General features: G+C 41.2%; 1 protein-coding gene across 2 annotated transcripts in view; it reads right to left on the bottom strand.

Annotated features, from left to right (window-relative positions):
- SFMBT2 (Scm like with four mbt domains 2) overlaps positions 1–22,222 on the bottom strand; it is a 229,177-nt gene that overhangs the window by 24,600 nt on the left and 182,355 nt on the right. For both annotated transcript variants that reach the window (XM_080685057.1, XM_080685058.1), the window contains exons 12-15: positions 14,021–14,134; positions 11,997–12,039; positions 10,112–10,182; positions 7,883–8,022 (exon numbers count right to left, since the gene is read on the bottom strand). In XM_080685057.1, the coding sequence (XP_080541183.1) occupies positions 7,883–8,022; positions 10,112–10,182; positions 11,997–12,039; positions 14,021–14,134 (368 nt within the window). The remainder of the gene's footprint in view (positions 1–7,882; positions 8,023–10,111; positions 10,183–11,996; positions 12,040–14,020; positions 14,135–22,222) is intronic.

Raw genomic sequence — 22,222 nt, 5'->3', positions numbered from 1 at the left:
ATAGGGAAGAGGCGAGGAACAACCAGAGGGAGGGAGGAAAAGAGAAAAGAGCGTAAATGCTCTTAGCAGGGGAAGGAGCAAACTCTGCAGCTGTGTTTGGTACACAGGCCCTACTCAGTGAGTGTCAGCTTCCTTCTCCCACTCCTCCCCTTTCATGTACAATGTCAGCGCTCAAAATATTGTGAAAATTGATGGGATTTTTTTTTTTTCCTGTTCACTCATGAAATTACGCTAACCATGATTTCCTTTCATATTCGCTCTCGTGAAAACTTCTCCCCTAAAAAACAAAAATTACTTAGATAATTCCAAACCTCAACTGTATCCTGTGCTTAAATTATAACTATGTTGAAAGTGCAGGGAATCCCTTAATATAGACAAATTAAATCTTTAAGTGTCAAAATTAGAAAATACTTCAGAATGCAAATATGGCTCCCACAACCTGGGTTCAGCTGGTTTAGTGGGAAGATGACAGATAGAAGGTTTGCAATGTGTTGAATTCTAGTGGCCAGGGAGAAAGGTGTGTCTGGGGTAGACTTTTGGAGACAGACGGTCCACACAACACATGAAGGAGACTATCCACTCTGATGACAAGGAGCTCGGCCCCCCCTCATGCGTTCACCATTCCAACAGACCTTTCTGCTTTGCAGTCTGTCCAAGGACCATGGTTATAATAATTACCTGTTTACAAACTCAGGACCATCAAAAGCCCTCAAGGCCTAAAAGGTTTCTTCTTTTCAACCTCAAAATCAGATGGAATGGAGCTAACTTTATGAATACTTTTTTTAAAGTCAAATGATAAAAAAAATTTTTTTTACTTAATAAGCACTTTATCAATAGGGTTTCACTCATGAATGGGAGCTTATGTGGAAAATTCAAAAGGAATAAAATGAGTTAAGATTCAGACTTCAACAGCTGGCCTTGTCCATGCAATGGGAGGCCCAGTGAGTGCAGAGCAGACAAGCTGAGTTTTTAGTGTTGGGACCAGGATGTTATTTAAGACCTGCCTCCTTGGCTAAGGAGTTCGGGGTTCAGAATTCCAGCAGTTGCATTTCTTTTCACAGAATTCTGTCCAGCCTACCCTCCGTTCCAGAGATCTACACTGCATCCACCACGAGTAAAGGCCATTAAACTGGAAATCAGGAAGACGTGCTCTGAGAGAAGACAGGATCCAGACAGTCTTCTCTATTTTTTAGTACAAACGTAACCTTCTAACAAAGCCAGAGAAAAGCAGGAAACAAGCTTTGGCAAGAAGACAAGGCAAGGAACTTTTTCAAGTTATTGACCCTTGAAAGTGGGTGTTTTTATTCTGTCTCCACTACATCTAATATACTCATAAAAAATCATGTAATGGTAACTGTTATGTTCATTTCTCCTTTTGTTATTAGTTGCAAAATCTCTAATAATAACAGTAATAATCTGACATTTTACCAGGTGGAGAACTGCTTTGGCCAACACCAGCCTCCACCTTTATTTAGATTCTTACACACTTGTGCTTTGCCAGCCTTCCCAGACACTCTCTAGGGCAGCTGTGGGCAAACTACGGCCCGCGGGCCGGATCCAGCTGTTCTATCCGGTTCTCTTGCTCTCCCCTCCGGTCCTTTACTTTGAATTTATATTAGTTCACACAAACACTCCATCCATGCTTTTGTTCCGGCCCTCCGGTCCAGTTTAAGAACCCATTGTGGCCCTCGAGTCAAAAAGTTTGCCCACCCCTGCTAGGGCCTGCTAGTGCTTACTAGTGTCCAATGAGCTGGGTAGGTGGTTTTTAATGGGTTAATGTCCAGCATACACTTAAAACAGCAGCAACAAAAACACAGAATTCAAGAGGTACACCCACATCTTTGATTTTGTTGACTGACTTAACCAGATGTCACATGGGCGAGATGTTTCCTCCATCCATCATGACCTGGAAAGTGTAAGTCCGTTCTCTGAGGCCATATTTCCTGCTGCCTCAACACCACCTTCTCTGAATTATACCAATAAATACATGGATGCTTTGAAAAATAAAAGCTATCTTCATTTTTGGTACATTATCATTTACACCCAGTTAAGGTGACTTTGGATTTCTTACTTTCTGGGTTCCCACACAAAGCTCTAGTTTTTAAAAGCCATGACAGGTAGCCCAGGACAAATGATCACAGATACATAATAAAGGAGAAAGTCAAACAAGTCATGGCAAACTCCCCAAATGTGGGAAATAAACACTTTAATCAAAACCAAGAGGTTGAGGGAAATAGCTTAATGTGCTGGAAAAATTATCTACTGAAGCCAAACTTCAAACTGCCAGGTCCCAATGAGAACTTCCAGCCCGGTGGCTTTGGGGTGGGCAGTGGTAACTTCCCCTCTCTGGGGCGCTCCTTCACTATGTGCAGCATCTCTGGCTGAGGGTGGGGAGGGAAGGGAGGCCATGAGTTCCAAGGGTTCTGGGCAAATAGGGCCCCAGCCTTGTGCAACCACAGGGTTTCTTTGGAACCTCCTGCTCCAAACACCTGGTTCATACGTCAGTAGAGCAGAGCAGAGTCAGTGCAGGGCCCAGAACGTTCACTTAACGGTAGGTCTGTACCCTCGCTTTCTGCTTCAGATTCGTTCAGTCTCCTGTGTTTGAAATCATACTTCATCTGACTGGCTTCTATTTAGTCATACTTCATGGAAGAATCCCAGAGTCAGAAATTAGCAGATGCCTGTGTTAGGCAAATTTCCTCCATCGCTGCGAGCCAGTAAAAAAATAAAAAAAAGGCTGAGTCCTGAGCCATATAGAGCATACGAAACCCACTGACACAGCAACTGGTAATGAGACTGAGGGTACACAGAGAGGGGGACCCCTGTAAGAGTCATCTCTTCTATCTTCCATCTTATTGCCAAGGCAACAAATAGCACTGGGCTCCAGATTTAAAAGCCACCACATCTACTGCTCCCATTGACCTGAGATAACACAGAACTGGGTGTTATTCTAATATAACCAAGACAGGTTCTGCTGGTGTATTGGTATTTGTGTGGGCTTGTCACCAGGAGGCAGGCCTAGAGGCAAGGAGAGAAGATGAGGCCCCCTCCTGTCTGCAGGGGTTCTGTCCACTCTCTGAGGAAGGGCCCATATCTCTTGCTCACACAACCCCTCAGCTTCTAGCATAGTGCCTGCCTGGTACATGGTTGTGACTCATGAATTTCTCAGGACACGAAGAGATGGATGGATGGATGGATGTCTTACTCACTGCTGTGTTCCCAGGGCTCAGGGAACCTGAGATGGCTGAGGCTGAACACCTTGGTATTCAAAAGATTCTACAAAGATTGCAGGTAGACAAAAAGAAATATACATGGACCACAGTGGCACCGTACAATACCCACCTCATTATTCCTGCACTTTCCGAAGCCACAGAAGCAGACTGAGGAGACCAGAGCTCATGGCTCTCATTATTTCTGCAGCCACTTTCTGCCAAGTTAGAATTATCACAACCTGTCCTCTTAATCAGTCATGTCTAAACCATTGCATCCCTTAAGTAGGCTGTAATGAAGAGTACCAAAGTGACTCTTCTAGATACAACAGCTAGATAGATAGAATAAATGATACCTAGATGATAGATGGATGGACATATGATAGAATAAAAGAACGATAGGTCAACCGATATGGATGGATGGATGGATGGATGGATGGATGGATGGTTGGGTGGATGGGTGGATGGATGGATAGAAGGGTGGATGGATGGTAGAAAGATAGCTGGATGGATAGGGAGGCGGGTGAACTGAGTTTGGATTGTGTGGGTGCACACATTACCTGCATTTTACTCATCAGGAACAACATTCCCACCTTGGCAGAGCAGAAGCTCTGTCTATCTCACTTACTTTATCGTGTCGCTCTATACCAATGGTTCTCAACCTTTCTAATGCCGCGACCCTTTTATACAGTTCCTCATGTTGTGGTGACCCCCAACCATAAAATTATTTTTGTTGCTACTTCATAACTGTAATTTTGCTATTATTATGAATTGTAATGTAAATATCTGTGTTTTCCGATGGTCTTAGGCTCTACAGCAGCAGTTCACAGGTTGAGAACCACTAGCAGGGTTGCCTAAGACCATCGGAAAACACAGATATTTACATTACAATTCATAACAGTAGCAAAATTACAGTTATGAAGTAGCAACGAAAATAATTTTATGGTTGGGGGTCACCACAACATGAGAAACTGTATTAAAGGGTCACGGCATTAGAAAGGTTGGGAACCACTGTTCTATACCATCATAGGCGGACTGACCCTGATGTTAGGTGGGGTGCGCAGGTCTCCAGTCAGCATCTCTGGCACTCTCAACCAGGGGGTGGAAGTTACATTGGAGGAAGAATAAGCCACGGAGGGTCAGCCCTTCAGAAGTTTCCCTGAGTGTTTGGGACTCGAGTTGCTTTCTCCGAGGCCTTCTTTTAAGCATCAGAAAGAGGAGGAAAGCGAGCAGAACATCAGGTGCTCTATTTTTATCTTTTCATGGAGTGCACAACTTGTCAATTTTCCTACGATAAAAGTTCATGCCTTGCATGACCGACCCACGCTGCCAAAAAGAAATGCGCAGAACACAGGCCATTTCTGCTACTGAGCTAGCATGTCCCACAGCAAGAGCCAGCTTCACACATCAAAGGTTGATGGGCAAAATGTGACAAAGGACTCTCAGAGATTCCCCTCTGGAAATGACAGGTTCCTCATTTTTGCTAAAAACAGAGGTGACACACTGGCTTTAAATAACTTAAACCAAATAACATTTAAGAAAACCATGCATGTTCCCCAATCTCTGTAACCCACCAGGGACCTTTTCCGGCTGTGCCGCCTTTACATCCATGGCCTTTAGAGACCCTACAATCCTTCCCAAATGGGTGTTTTCAGTCATTTCTGCCAGTAGGACTGGGTCGCTGTTCTCCCATTTCATCAGGTGTCTATCAAAAGATGGCTTTTTCATGGCGGGACACAGTGACATGAGTAAACACGTCACTACATGTTCCACTCTCCCCTGTCCTGCCGCACTCAGGCTGGCTCGCTCACATAATGCTCTTTCACACATGGACACGGCACCTGCCTCATCTCTCTATACATGAAGTAAGGACCACAGACCTGGTGCCTGCATAGAAAGCAGAAAGCAAATTCCCCAACACCTTTGTGAATAGCAACAAGAATGAGGCTAATGATCTCTGAGTGGGGGCAGGCTTGGAACACTAAAACCTTGTGGGTCTGCCCAGGGCCGCATAGATCTGTAGTCTACGTGTATATTTGGGAGACCTTGGCATCCCTGGGGACAGGACAGTCCTGGCTGGTGATGATGAGGCTGCACATACAGGTTTGATTTATGACAATGACCACCATTTACTGTCTGTACTCACAGGTCCCACCCTCCATGCAACAAGGTCCAGGGTCCCATAAAAACGCTCCAGCCTCTGAGGGGGTGTCAATAGACTCATCCCCTGTCTCGGGCCCCAGTCCTGCTTGTTCTGAGTCTCCTCATGTGGTGACCGAACGTGACTGGGCCACCTGCCGGCTGTGGCACCAGCTCCTTAGAGTCACCTACCTGCCTGGGCAGCACCCTTGCTGGAACTGAGCCAGACACAGCTCTTAGCCCCTCAAAAGCTCATCAAGTCAAATGCTCTGCATGCTCATTGACCAGAGGTGAACAGAGACATGCATTAATAATCACTTTTGCCAGAAACGTCTTCCTCTCTGGGATACTGCCCTCGGAGTTCAGGACCCCTCTTCACAGTTCTCCACAGGCCGGCTCTGCATAGACCCACAGACATTATCTGCTTCTAGCAGACCAGACGGAGGGAAGGCACTATCACTTCGTGTTTCCAAAGATATGAAAGAAGCCTGTAACTGCTAACACCACCAATGACCTGAAAAAAGCAAATGCACTCTGTCTTTCTCCAATTACCTCATTCTCTGGAAGTAAAATGAAATTTGAAACCACACAGAGGTTCTGGTGCTGAAGGGGAGAGCATTAGCATAAATATTGGCTTGGCGGAACTTACATTTTTCTTGCGCTCCCAGAACTGAAGTGCTGGCTTTTTTTTTTTTTTCTTCCCTTCCTGCCTCATGCATTTTCTGAACATCAGCAGAAAACTAGTTTTGTCATCAGAAAACTGCTCTGGCCTGGCTTTTAAATCTGGCTGCTGGCACCTATCAGAGAATTGATCAGGGATAACTTCTTTTGACTTAAAAAAATCATGTAGTAAAAGTAAAATAACCAACTGCTAAAGAGAGATGGAACCTAAGGTCATCTTGTTTGCTAACAGAGCCAGCAGGTGCCCCAAGAGCTCATTTTAATAACTGGGATGTGTGGTGTAAAGGGTGTTGCACCTGTCAGTTCACTGCATTATCATCTGCTTCCGTGTTCTGTTCTGATCACTCACAATTGAAACAGGCACTAATTCAGGCAGACAAAACCTCTGTAGCAAAAATGCACTCAGCCCCAAAGCATGGCAAACTGAAGAGTCAATTCTCGGTACTGGGGTCTTACTTTACATCATGACAGAAATTCTTACAGGTAATCCTGGTTTGAGCTCTTTGATTGAATCTAACATCTGTAGGGATCTATAGTCTGGGCCAATTGGAGTAAACCAGTGGTCCTACCTACCATTTACCCACATACCTTTCAGAGGTATCCCTGAAAGATGAGATGTTTTTTTTTCTTTTCTAAATATAACACTCTTTTAAACCTGTGAATTATCCCCAGTCTAAAGACCTATCCTATTCTCCAGCAATACATGACCACCTTCATTACCCAGACACCGCCTTGAACCTCTACCTTGAACTTCTTCCATGCTTTGTGTTCAAGGTTCTATTTACTTCACCTAAGCCAGAGCAAGTGTCCCTTGGCATGCATTTGTCACTCCCTCACTGTGCTCCTGGAGTCTCTGTTGTGTACATCAAGCTCAGAGTCATGTCATCTCCTCAACGGGAGCTTGAGACCCAAACAAGCAGAGGGCAGATGATTTTCTGACCGACTACATCATGCAGTGCCTGGCTCCTCAGAGTTGCCTAACCAACATTTGTTCAATGGATAAGGAATTGTTGTGCCCAAGGGATTAAAACACATTCATCATGGTATAGTAGCAATAAAGAAGATATATGTGGTGTCCTTTTTCTTCGAGAAAGTACTGATGTGTGTGAAAAATGCAGACAGGTCAAGAGCAGTTTAGAAATGGTTCCAAATACCAGTCTGTGTCCAAACACTGTCCGGGGCTAAGCTATAAAAATGTAACAGAGGGAAACCTCCATCAGCGTAATTAGGCTTCACCTCCAACTGCAGGTTGTTTCCCAGAGGCAGGAAGAGAAACGGGAAATAACACCATGTAAGTGCTGCGCAGCCTGGGCTCTGTCTGGATGTAGCCTCAGCACAAACCTGATGCAGGTGCCCAGAGCCTGTGGAAGCTTTCTTCATGCACCTCCTCCTCCCTTGTTCTGTGAGGGAGGGAAAAGCCGCCACTCCGGACCCGGCTGAGGAGGGTCCATTCTTAACCATACCCTCCACCGTCACAGGAAGCCCTTTTTTTTGCTCTTCCAGGCTACTCACCTCTTCAGGGAAACCTTCACTCTCCAGCTCTGAACCCTCACTCCACACAAAACTGATCTTTCCTCTGTCTTCCCGAAGCTCTATTCAGACCTAGAGCAATGTTTCCCCTGACTCAGAGGATGGTATGTACACCCCTCCCACTAGACTGTGGGTCTTTCATGGGCAGAAACACTGTTTTCCATCTTCATATGACCAGCTTCCAGCCCGCAGGATTGAGAAAGGAGGTGCTTAGTAAATATCAACTGAATTGATCCACATTTCCATTGTCTCCTTCTGAAGCTGCACCTACACCTTAAACACCCTGTGGAAATAAGCCAAATGCAACTGTGAAAGCACTTTACCTCTTTCAGAACCAGCACGCATTTGCCTGGTCCCACCGACTGAGGTAGCTCTGCGATCCTCCCCTTGTTTAGGTAAGGGCCTGAGAAACACCTGTGATTGATGAAGAGCTGAGGACAGCAGTATTTCCCGTTGACAGGACCTATGGGAAGAGCAACCAGCTGAGACTTTAGGAAGCAACAAAAAGCTTGCTTAGTCAATTTGGTTGGCAAAATTATCCAGAGGCACACTGTGTCTTAATATCAGAACATTTTATAGACACAATACTATCTTAGAAATCCTGATTATTTTTCTACCATGTAAAATAAAATTTTTGTTTATTATGCAGTATCCAAAACATACACAAAATGCAAAAACAAAGACAATGATAACTAAGGGGGGGGGGGGGGGCGGGTGCGGAAATCACATTGCACAGCTAAGTTCCCCTGTGTGTCCTACCCCAGAAACTCCTCCCAGAGGTAGCCACTACCCTGCACTGGTACTTATCATTCCCATGCAAGTCTATAAATTCGACCACACACATATATGTATGTGTGTAACAATAAGCAATATATATATTTAAAATATTCCATAAATGGTTTTCAGCAACATTTGGTGGTTCAACCTGAAGTTTCTGAGATCCACCCAAGTTGGTAAATAATTACCCAGAACGTTTATTCATTTTTTCACTTCATTTTTCATTATTCCATTGTAAGAATATATTACAATTGAGTTTTCCATTCTTTTATTGATGGACACTGTGTTGCTGCCACTTTCTCAATGTTACTAACAGTGCTTTAATGAATGCAACTGTAAAAAAAAATCTACTTCTATTATGGACCAGAGTCTTCCAAGTACACAACAAGGAGTAGAATTGCTCAGCTGTGGGATCTGTGCATCTTTAGTTTTACTAGATATGGCCAAACTGTTTTCCTGGTGACTAACCAAACAGATCCTCGAGTAAGCACTGTGTAAGAGTGTCTGGTCTCCCACCCAGTCCAACAGAGGTATTGTAGGTCTTCTTCATTTTGCCAGTCTGATGGATGTGAAATGTTCCTTACAGGGGCTTAGATTTGCATTTCCCTCACTATTCTTTCAACTTAGAAAGTGAACCGGGCAAGCGGTTGTTCTAGTTGTATCTGGAGCTGCCATGGGGAAAAGGAGAATTACTACACAGTAAGATGTCACTCCAAATTTCTTCATGCCTAAAAACACAGACTGAGACTTCACTTTCAGCCAAGGACTCAGGCTCTGCCACCACAGCTCCAAGCTAAGCTACACTCACGGTGGCATTTCTGTTGAACAACTGTAATAATTAAGATGGTAATTTAACAATCCGGGAAGTTTTGTTCTCATGGGACTTCAACTAAAAACCAACAGGTAACAAGAGGGAGTAAAATAACAATTACAGACTCTGAATGAGTAGCAGACACAGTACTTTTAAAACCATTCTAAGTTTGAATTCTATAAAACAGGCTAAAAAATTTAGTCTACAACTGCATTTACATGGAAATTTTTGGTAGGATTACTCTTCCCAGACCTTTAGGAAAAAACCATTTTAGTAAGTCTACTCATAAAACTGCTGTCTTTATGATAAAGATAACTTTAACTAATAGGGTTTTTCCACAGCATAAAGCTTTTAAACCTGGAATTCAGAGCAGATTTCACTTTGACTGGAAAATAAGAATTCTTAATCAAATATATTACTGAATGTGCCAACGTGTCTATAATCAGATTTGTGGTCAAAGGCTAATTCACATTTGTGTTTCCAAAGATCACTGTAAGATGTAGGTCTTTACATATTAAAAAACATATTATTCACAACGAGTTATTCAAACACAGGGGGTTTTAAAGAACGATTCAAAAGCCTGCAGGGATTTAAGTATTAACCACTACTGTAAAAATGCAAGTGGAACTGACATAAAATGTAAAAAAGGAATGTCCGATAATTATTACTTTCAACTTAATAATTGGGCTCATAATTTCTAATTAGCACATGGACCCTTTTCCTGCAGACCAAGAGAACTGTCTAGAGCTACTGACCAAAAAGCAGAAAAGAAGAGACACAAAGAATTTAGCTTAGAAAAACAAACACGTTTTTAAAACGCTATTCGTTAATAAGTAGCAACTAAGTACAAGAGAATAGGCTCATAGCTAAAATATTTGCATATTGACCTAAAATATATATTCATGTCTCCACTCCTAATAACAAATTGGGAAGTGACAGAGAGCCCTAAAATGGGTTCATTTACCTGTGGTTTCCAGGTGAGGGAATAAACAATGGTCATGAGGTATTTTCTCAATAGGCACTGTGGATGTCAATCTGTTGATAAAGAAAACAAAACTCTCAAGGGTCCACACTATAGAAGAAACCATTGCATTCCAAAGTCTTTTTACAACTTAAAGCGACTATTAGAGAAATCCAAGCTAAGAGCCTAGTAAGATAGGATGTGTGCATCTAGGAGAAACCTCACTAAGAATATATAAAAAGATCATTTAGATTGTTCTCAAATTCTTGTAATAACCCTAAGACACCTGACCCTTGAGCGGTCATCACTGATTAATGAGGTTCTTCTAGGTCACTCCTGGGCTGGTCTTTTGTTGTAGAATTATAATAATGTCCTTAATGATATTTTAGACATGAAGAAACATCAACTTACATTGACTTAAATTAAAGTCAGATTTCTCTCTAATGTCTAATTGAAAACCACTTTCTGCTGACCTTTGGTTTTGGGTGATTGTGCTTGAGTGGGTCATGGCCACACTGAGAACAAGACCTTCAAAGAAAACCTACCAATGATGGTTCTTAAAATGTGCAGCAGGCTTATTCTAAGACAAACATCTACATTCTGGTTCAGTAAAAAGTTGCTGAATAAATATAAAGCGACGTGGCCTTAGGGAAAAAAAAGAATGGGTTTCACAGGGCGTCTAGGCTGGCTGGGTAGAAAACACACTTGAAAAGCCACATAAAGTTGAAGTAAACCAATATGAGAGATATAAGTTGGGTCGTCCATGGCACTGGTTCTCAAAGATCAGTGTCACCTGGGAACTTGTTAGACACGCTGAGTTGGGTGTTTTGGAGATGGCAGCCTAGCTGCCTGTGTTTGACGAGCAGTCTGGTGACTGATGCAAAGAGAGGGTGAAACATGCTGATCCACTGACTGCACCTTTAGGAGTTAGGTATTCAAACACGGTTTCAATGATGGAACCATTATTTCATTATTTCTTCTCTATTTCAGTGTTGGAGTCACATTACTAACCTGATACACTGTTTAGAAATGAATGTGCAAGAAATTCTGTTATCCACATTTCACTAACAATGCAGTTATTATTCAATTTTTATTTTATTTAAATTTAAACATGAAAAATGTGGTTTTTAATTTCATTTCCATCAGCATATTAAGAAAACAGAAAGGCTTGGCAAGGGATATGTATTTTAGTATATTTTAGATACTTTCCAATATGTAAAAATGTTACCCCCAGTTACGAGTTTCTAAAAAAATTCTGCTGGCATCTGCACAGGATGCCCAAATACCCTTTTTCCTCATAAAATTACAACTGAAATGTGAGATAATCTATACTTATTCAATAATATAGGGCCTACAAATTTTACACACAGAATCCAATTTAACTGTCCTAAAAACCCTGAGGAAAAGGTATTTTACAACTGAGATGCAAAAATATTAAAGCAACTTGCAAAAGTTCATCCAGTTGGGAGGTGGCCAAGCTGGGCAGCAACCCTGAAGTCCCTCTCAGCAGGCCCAGCCATGACGAGTGGCGGGGAGCATGCTGGGTGGGGCTTCGTGGCCTCTCGGGCATTAAGAACCACTATCACAGAGAGCCATCGCTAATAATGAGTGAGACTGGGGTGTCCTTCCGGTATGCTGAGGTGGAATCAAAGTGAGACGTTACAATTTGGAGTAGAAGTTCCTTTAGAGGCACGCCCTGTGCCCTGCACAAAATAGGTGCACAGTAAACCACAGATATTTTACTGTCATCTTTACTACTGTGCTATGTGTTAGACTAACTCTAATAACACCAGCCATGCTTCCCATCCTCTATAAAGACACTCCATAGTTTGTTTATCAGTTCATTTTTGAAAACTAAACAAACAAAAAAATAAAAATAAAAACTTACTGTTTTTCTGGTTGCACAACTGCAATCTTTCTCTTCTGTTGTGCTGTAAAACAGGCCAATAAAAAAAAAAAATCAGCTTGGTTAGCCAGTTGGGTAAAAGCATTTTAAAAAATGGCTTAGTGTAAAGCTGTTAGTTTTAAAGTAACAATTTAAATACTGAAAAGTTATTTCATTCATGCCACAATTTTATCTTAATTGCTTCAAGCATAAAATAGACTTTGACTTATCAGAAATGAGGTCTAAATAGAATTTAGTGCATTTAATCTTATCACTACACACTGTCTACTTCATTTTAAAATGTGATTTAATAAGAAAGAAAAAGAGCACACATATCATACCTCACATGAACACACTTGGTAAGATGAATTGTTGCAAGTATGATTGTCCAGATGACTTTTTCCCCCAAAGAAAGTGTGATAAGTCAAATAATGTTACCATAACAGATACTCCCAAATTAGGATTAGAGACATGTTCTTAAACTAAAACATTTTATTATTGAAAGGAGGATTGCTATCTACCAAATGTGTCTATGAAATAGTAACATAAAGCAGTCAATAATAATTTTTTTGAAAAGAACATTTCCATTTCATATTTAGAACCACCTTAATAAAGACAGACCAGAGCTTCTGACATCTATTTTGGCACAAATATTCCTGAAATTTCCAAGATAAGCATAAATTAATCCTAACAAAACTTCTAAAGAGTTGGTGGGTTTAGACTTAGAGGGAAAAATAAAAAAACAATGACTTCAGATTGAAATAATTATCCTTGGCTCAAATTTTTAGAAATATTTTAAAGTAAGGGGAAGATATTACTCTCATTAGATCAGCCTCACTGAACAGTATGGTATCTGAGAGAGAAGAATCCTTTAAATACCACTTTGCCTATAATCAGAGCTACCTTCTTTATTTCACCCAGTGTCCTACCCTACTCTTGATGAGTATCAAATAGGAGGACTCTAAGTTCCCTTCAAAATCTGTTGACATCAGGAAATAAAAGGCCAACTGTGAGATGGAACTTTCTCTATAGCAATGCTCTGAGATTCTACATAAGTGATCCACATTTAGTGTACATGTAATATACACTCAAGCATACTGCTAGAAAGAAGTAAAGCTAGCATATAAATTACATTTAAAATATAAGAAATATAATCTGTGTCATAAAAATTAAACCCCTTATCTTTAAGGAACCAAAATTTTAAATAATATTTTTTAAAACCTATGGTAGAATATTTAATGCCAATATTTATTAGGTTTGAAAATTTTCAAAAGATATCTTTTCAAGATAATGACCTATTATTATAAAAATGTACCTTAAAACACACTGCTGTACATACATGGTATCCCCAAAGAAAGTATACACACGTCAGCAGGTGATAGCTCAATTTTCAAAATGAAATGTATTTTAATAAACACTGCCTTTATAATTATTTAAAATGTGTGTATAATTTTTTGGGATACCTTATATGTAAGTGTGTGTATTGTGGGATTGGTTAACCACTAATATGGTTTTTTCCCCACTAATATTGTTTTAAGTTGGTTCTGGATGTGATGTAATGCTCTTTTCAAAGTACAGTTGACATTTCACTGGTCAATTAGTGCTAATAGTAGTTTAGTGTTTATATCTATGTCACTAAATTATTGGGACCAATTATGACTCCTTTGGAGTAAACCTCATGAGAAAAAGTAGTCTTTTCTCAGATATGATAATACAAAAATATAGTAGTTAGTCTAATTTTTTAATAAAAATAATAAGTTGTATACAAAACGGAGAGAAGATTCCAGATATTTATTTTTGCCTCTCTGTGACCTTCAGTTGTCTCGTCATTGTGACTTTATTTGTCAACCTATGAAATATTCATCTCATGAACGTAATGAATGAGATTTAAAAAGCTGGTGCACTGTGGGAAATTTCAAACCTTTTCTATGTTTACAACCTGGCTATACTATCTTAACAAAATTGCCTATTTATTCATGCCAACCCTGGAGGTTATCTATCTGAGCTCCAAACTTGGCGATACTTACGGACTATTTTGTGAGGTGTGGTCAAAGGGTAAGAATTTGCTTCACACCAGCCCACAGGGAAGATGTCCATGGATTCAACATCAACAATAAACTCTGGAGCAGGAGTCTGCAGGCCTGCATTGAAAAGTTAAGACAATAGGTACAAACAGGTTTTACCAAAAAAGACACCTAGGAAGAAGGAAAATACTGAGCATCCCTGAGACTGAGGAAAACATACTCCTGGATATTAAACACAAAACTGACAATAGCCTTATGACAGGCACAAATGCCTGAAATATACAAGAGTACAAGGGGCTCAAATAGAGTGGGGGGTTTGGAAAGGAGAGATCTGACTGAAAATGGGACGAGGAAGTAACCCAGAAACAATGGCATTGCCAGAAACGCTAGCAGAGGGAACGAGTCTCTTCCTTTCCTAAGAATAGCTCTGAAATTAAAGAAGCGTGGCTGAGCTTTGGGTGGGGGCCATAGGACACACGTTTAAGCCACCAAGGCATTCTTCACCCAGCACCAAGCAAAGATCAGCCTTTAGCTAATGAAAGTTAAACATGACTTTCTCTACAACACCAATTATGAGCAGTGAAAACAGATGACACAATTTCTCTAGGGAACGTGTTCCTTTATAAGTTTGATTGGAGTTGATTATTTTGAACTCAGTTTGTAGCTTGCAGACTTTGGCCATGTCACACCAAAGTCATGTATGTAGTATTGTATTTTTAGTGGGGATCTGCCTACTTCCTGTTTCATAATCATAATAATAATGCCCTGTGATAAATCAGCATTGTAGCGGAGCCTCTGAAAAGGAGGAGAGATCTGGGTGCAATACCTGTATTAGCTAAAGTTTCAAGGAGCTCTAGCTACTGAGAGAATAAAATTAGAACCCAGAAAACTAGTAAAAAGAAGAAACTTCTACTCTGAATCAATAGTCCTTTAAAAAAAAAAAACACTCTGAGAGAAGATACTCTTGAACCAAGAATCGAAAGATAAGGGCTCTATTAATAGAGAGTGACTAATGGGCTCTGACCACTTAAATCTTTCATTGCTTTGGTTTCTTCACTGAGAACCAAGATGAAAATAACACAGTAGAGCTTCGCACACATCCAGCTTATCACACGATATCTGATGAATTTTTAATCATATCACCTCAAAAAGTTAACTTCCTGAAGCTAAATACCAGGAACACAAAATGTTAACTACAGTTACACTGACTCCCAACTTCTTAAGTCTCATTCTATAGTAGACATTGTGTAGACAGAGTATGTTATTTAATCAGTGGAGGGTCCCAATTTAGTGTCAAACCAAGATATTGGTGCATATAGTGCAATCTGAATGCAGATTCTAGTATACATGAGCACTGAAAACAGATTCTTAGACACACATATTATCATCACTATTAGTCACTTTAAACTTTAGATTTGTTCTCAAAGAAAGCATTACTGTTATTATCAATCTTTACTTACTTTTTGCTTAATTCTCCTATAATTTAAACGATATATGTTAAATAAATGCAACCATGTTTATAGGGATTGCTTTTGAATAGAAATCATTTGTCTCATACAACTCAACTGTGAAAATTAATAAACAGAAACCTCATTTAAATTTTGTAATTAATTTGAGAGAGAGAGAGAGAGAGAGAGAGAGAGAGAGAGAGAGAGAGAGAGAAACATGGATTTGTTGTTCCACTTGTTTATGCATTCGTTGGTTGATTTTCATATGTGCCCTGATCAGGACGAACCTGAAAACTTGGCATATCCAGATGATGCTCTAGCCAACTAAGCTACCTAGCGAGGGTAAAGAGAAACCTCATTTAGAATGGAGGTTAGAAGAGAGAACTCTCACCCAAGTGTCACTCAATATGCACTCACTGCTGATCCCAAGGGAAGAGAAGTACCTGCATCTGAGAGGAAGTGGTACTACTGTACCACCTCACAGGAGGAAGACTCTTCCTTGCCCAGTAACAGCTCAGCCCATGAGAGACCACCACAACTCACTCAATGAGAAGTCACTGTACTTGAAATTTCAGTTGCCTCCATTGGATTCTTCCTTTACAACAACCCCTCCCAACTCCATAAAAGACTGCTTCTCTCCTTTGTTTATGAACTTCTGTGGTATGCCATTAGACCACATATCCAGAATTACAATTCTTTGTTGTTCCCAAATAAGCCCACTTTGATGGAGAAATATCTGTCTATTTGTTTAAGGTCAACACAATCAATATGTAACCTATTTGTCAAATAAGTAAAAAGACATCCCAAACAAACAAAAGATAAAGAAACCCTCCAAGTAGCTTCAAAGATGGAAGTGATTTTTCTTGTCCGCAAGGGCACATAATTCTCCAGAGGTTGCAATGAAGAGGGTTGTTGGGTTATTTCCCCATTACACAGAGGATGAAGATGTTCTTAGTCTTCAAACTCACAAAAATAGTGTGTGTTTCCCAGTTACTCAACAATTTTGCTCACAAATTGAATTCAGCTACTAGATATGTTTCTATTTCCATATTTATGTTTAGCTATAAATAACATTTTCAAGGTCAAAATAGCATAAACTGAACTTTCTAGCTTATTCCTTCATGAATTATGACTTTTGTCTTCCAATGTTCTGCTAGTTCAAACATCACATCATATTAATGCTTTAATATATACACTCTGTAACAATGTATACATTAATACATTTCTAAGGCTGTCTTTACAGTACTTTAAAATTCTTTGATCATGCTTTCCATTCAATTAAGCAAATATTTATGAGCTGCAATGTGTCAGCTACCATATCCTCAAGAAACTTATAGTCCTGCATTCCTTCCACCCCCAAATTTAGCCCATTAAGGCAAAAACTAATGGAAAAGTGGGTTCTTTGTCATCCAGGAAAGATTTCCAATCCTGTTCTGAATGAAGGTACTAATTCTTTATTTCTCTTTATCAACCTTATGAATCTGGATACATCTGGCTGGACTCGGAAGAGTTTTTTAGAACATAACCTCTTATAATCCATTAAAAATGTATATAATGCTCTTTTATTGATTATTCTAGGATTGCCAAAACCACGTATGCAAAGCTAGATGCTCCACTAAGGACTGCTGTAATATATTTATCATTTCACAGGAAAAACTCTTATAAATGACACAAGACCATGGCTTAATCTCTGACTTTATTTCTGCTGCATCAAGTCAATATGGACTCTACTTATTTGTTCTTATCCAGATTCTTCATTTAAAAAACCATCAGGAAGCCTAAACCTCCATCTATGGAGAAGAAATTAAATAACTATTACACATCCATAAGATGGAATATCCTGCCGCTATGAAATAGTATAAGAAACCTCTTTATATACTTATATGTAAAAACATGTATGTATAGTTGAATACACAATGATCAGCAGGGTGCAGAATACTCTGTATATACAGTAGGCTACCATCTATTTAAAAAGGGAAAGTAACATATTTTTATATGTGCATGAAATAAATCTGGAAGGAAAAGCAAAATACTAATCCAGTGGGTGTCTGCTCAGAAAAGAATGGAGTGGCTGTAGGCTGAGGAGATAGGAGAGGTAGAGAGAATCTGACTAAAGATACTTTCATTTATTTTGGGCCTTTGTGAATGAATTACTGATTTTACAATGACAACCTCACTATCATCACAATAACAACAACACAACATAGGATATTCAGAGAAGGAGGAGTCTGGATACACCCTATCATGCAAAAATACAGTATTGCCACAGGGATCAGATTAATGAAGGACAAGTTACCTTAAAAGGGAGCAAAGCTAAACTAGGAATTATTTCACTGCTAAGAGGAGAAGGCCTTTCCATACTCACAAAGCAAATTTACAAGCACCTAAATTTGTAAGAATCACTTTGGAACCTTAAAATAATATTGCAATTTGCTGTATCCAGAGACTAGCGGCTACCCTCCACTTCTACAAAATCCCACTTGCCCTTCTAATTACAGGGTTTAATCCAAGAGATGACTTAGGGCCGTGAGTGTGACCTGTTCTACTCAGAACATCAGGATGAAAGAAAGAGAAGGCTTGTGATGACGCTGAAATCTTGGAAACACAGCCCTGTCACATTACATAATTGCTTCATTCCCAGCAAACTATGGAAGAGAACAAACATGGGCGAGCACAGGAGTAGCAGATGCTACTGGGGGACTGGAGACAAGAGGGATGTGAGGGAAGAGACTAAGAGCCAACTGTGAGAAAGATGGTTTATTTTCATTGACTCCAGTATTAGAACTGGAACGACCCCTCCATCTCAGTTAAAAGCTGGAATGGGAAGAAAGGCAAAGGTATTTAAGGAAACAACCTTGTTCAGTGCCCTCATTAATAGTTACAGGTCGCACCAAACTGTGATGGGCTCAGCATGTGATTAAGAGGTGAAGCACTAGAAGGATGAAGATCTGGTTAATTATGTGAGCAAGCAAGACCTGGGTGCTGGAAACCCCACGGGCCATCTCTCATGCTTCTTTCATTGTCAGATGCCCATCCAGGAATAGGATTTTAGAGTATCCCTTTGTCAGCTACGGAATTAAATTCCCAAGGAATAAAGAGAGGAGCAAAACTGTGACTGGCAAGATCCAGATATGACAGAATGCAGACGACCTAAAGGAAAACCCCAGAAATAGAATTCAATGATGTGTCTGGCAAGAGAGATATATACACTCACAGGATTGCAACTACTTACAGCGCTTGCCCAAGTGTTTAATCCTCACCACAACCCTAAAAGATAGGGACAGTTTTCATCCCCGTTTTATAGATCAGTAAACAGAGGTACAGAAAAAGATCAGACAGCCAGTAAGTGGCACACCCAAGTTTCCAATCCAAGTAGTCTAGTTCCAGAGCCTCAGACAGCATATAAAGTAGGCAGCTTTCTCCCCCTCCCCCTCCCCCTCCCCTGCCCTCCCCACCCATCTCCTCCCCATCTTCTCTGCTGTCTCCTCCCCCCCCTCCCCTCCCTTGCTTGTTGTTTCTGGTCTATCTAGCATGTCTTATTCCTCTTAGGGCCCCATATCCCTTCTGTAGAATTCCATTATGAGGTAACCATTGCTGCCTACCACAAAGGGGAAAAGCCAGATCTACCCTCTCTCTGCAGGCAGATGATGTCAGGCTCAGACCTTTTGAACCAAAATGTGGTCAGTCAGAAGTCACATTCATCACAACGGCAGCTTGAAAGCCCAAACTTTGCTTTGGTTCCTGCTGAAAAGCCTCCTGGAGCCTCCATCCAAAGGCCTTCCTCCCAGATTCCCATTTTGCTGCGACAGCCAGAGCCAGTTCTGTCGCTGGCCACCAAGAACCTGTCTAACTGCACGACAGTTTTGGGGACAAAGCAGATTTGGAGTGATGAAGGCCTGCTCCCAGGGATAGCTCCCACTGCGGGGCCACCCTCTCTGAGGGCAGGAAATTCTGCTCCATACCCTGATCTGCTGAAGCAGCTCCGCAACAGTGCCTTCTGCAGGCCGTACCTCTTTAACGGTTTTAACCCACACTGACTAGAAATGTAATTCTTTTCACATTTGCATTTCCCTTTGTTTCATTTTTGCAAGTCTAGCGAAATGCTTATTAACCACCTGACTTTTTCACAAATCATGGGGCAGTTTTCTGCACCTGGTCTCCTAAAGAGAAGAGGTTGACTCACAAACGTTTCTTTGAAACCTGCCGCACTCTGCTCATTTACCCTCTTAGAGTCCTTTACAAACTCCAGTATGTGTGTGAATCACCTGGGGAGGGGACTTTAAAAGGCAGACCCCCAGGAATCTACATTTTAGTAGGACTCCGTTGATTGTTGATTATAATATGGAAGGTAGTTTCCTGGTACTGAATCAAGCATATGAAAAAACTGACCAAGAAGTTTTTAGATTTTAGCTTACAAGTATAAAATACCTCTCATCATTTCAAAATTTGGTTCTCAAAACAACAGTTCTTAAGGGGCTGCTGTATCCTAAATCACTTTCTCATTAGGAACCACAGATTTTATTTATTTCTCGTGTCGATTCAGCAAACACTGAGTGAGCGCATGAACTCCTCGCGCACGAACACTGTGCTGTGCGATAGGCTATAGGCGAGGACTGGAGTATAGCCGTGTGCAATGTCTCGCAGCACCAATCACAGTATCAGGATGTTAACAGACACCTGAGTGGTCTATTCGGACGGAGCACAGGCTCTATGCAGGGAGGTAAAGCTGCAAGGAAGAACACTGCCTTCCTTTTCGCTCCTCACCACCTCCACTTACTGGGCTCTGACTATTATGGGCCACACACAACTCTGAGCACTTTATAGACACTAATTCTCCCAGCTAATCTCCACAGCATCCTCCAAGGTAGAACCCATTATTATGTACATTTTATAGTGCTGTACAAATAAGAACAGAGATTTTAAACTTAAAAAGTCCTCATGATCACATGTCTAGGAAGCAGGTGTGTATGTCGGGAGGCCTTGCTGAAAGCCAGTTATTTGAGTCTTGGCTCTGCGAGAAATACAGACTCCACATGTGTTAGAAGAAGGGCAATGACTGTATTTTACAAAGCCAGCTCTTAGAGCCCATGAAGACGATAGGGAAAGCAGTTAGGGGACTACTGAAATCCTAAGAGGAAGGGATGAAGACCTAACCTGGGGAGTGGCAGCGAGAAGAGACAGAGCTGCCAAGGGGCACTGGGCTACCGAAGTGACTTCCTGGTCACCGGAGCCGTGGGGGTGCAAACAGACAAGAGTTTCCTAGAATTTCTAAGTTGGATGACTGTGGTTTTTAACTTGGCTGAAATAAAGCACCAGGTCAGATCGAAAACTCCAAGAGAAGAGCAAACACAGGGGCGACACAGTGATGTCTGTACCAAGCTGATGTGCACACAGAGGTGCTTTGCAGGTGGGCGAACATGGGGTTATGCCTGTGACTGCTGGGAGTGGTGGGCATACAGATTTGTCAGCACAGAACTGCTATTCGATGCACAGAGAAAGATGAGATTGTATGGGCACCGGGGAAGAAAAGGTCTGAAGAATTCTGACCTTTACATGTGAGGAAAGCAGTACAAAGGTGAAAACAAGAACCTCTTCTAAGGAAACCTCAGTGGGGAAGAGAAAGCCGCCCAGCCAGTATTCCAGAAAAGACAGAGGGAAGACTTTGGAAAAGGGGTCAAGGTAGGTCAAATGCTGCAAAAGACATTTTTAAGGTGGGGAATTGCACATGACTGCGGAGGAACTTACATAAAAAGAAAACATCTTCATGAAAACAAAAACAACCAAAGCAAGGGATGGAAATGTATATTACACTTCTTCACAAGAGGAAGACTGAATGTGAGGGGGAAATGGAGATAGGAAAGGAAATTACTCAAGGAAATTATTGAAAATGCCTCCCGTTTATCCACTGACATGCCCAACACGTGAGCAGAGCTAACAACGCATGTCTTGCTTTGTTACTTAACGTTAAAAATGAAACTTACTGTTTATCGGCTAACTTGCTGAAAAGAATAAGCCTCCAACATTTCATTCTGTAACTTAAGATCTTGTATGTTTGATTTCCATACAACACAGATTCTTTTACAAAAGTGGAAAGAGGGGATGATGGGATGGCTGATTGGCTCTCAGCACCACAGCCCACCTTCCTCTCGGCTTGAGGGGCTGGAGACCTGAAAAATGAACTCCCAGATCCCCACACACGATAGCGCACTGCGTTCAAAATAGGTTCCACCGCTGGTATTTATTCATGTGAGCTTCAAAGGACAGAATGAAGCAGAAGCGACCTCCCTGCTGCTGTTACTGCTGGCAAGCAAGGCCCTGGAGTGTTAACAGCTGGACTTGGTACGTCCATTTCCATTCCTAAGCTTCAAGGGTCTCTGGAGGTGCTTCAGCAGTCCCAGTGTTTCCTCACAAACTGGAGTTGTGAGAGGGACTGGAGCCAGTGGCAGGCCATCGATCGCGGCTTCCTGCCCATGGGACCCCACAGTGGCCTTAAAATAGTCCATTGTGGGCCTCATGACCTCTGTCCTCCACCCCTCTCAAGGATCTTACAGGCACCTAGTTTCCTGCTACAGTCCCTTTCTGCTTGAGATACCAATTATGCTTTCTTGCCCATTTGTCAGAAAAGAATGGACTCTAGCTTCAGTTTTTATACCTCCAGTTTTTAAGTTCTGTGGGTCCTAAAACCTCATTTCTTCTTGGTATTAAAAGCTGAAATGTACAGTCTGGCATTGAGCTACTTGCGTTTTGCTGCCCCCAC

This window comes from Plecotus auritus (genome assembly GCF_963455305.1).
Source record: "Plecotus auritus genome assembly, chromosome: 1".
Classification (NCBI taxonomy): Eukaryota; Metazoa; Chordata; class Mammalia; order Chiroptera; family Vespertilionidae; genus Plecotus; species Plecotus auritus.
This window is presented reverse-complemented; position numbering and strand designations above follow the sequence as displayed.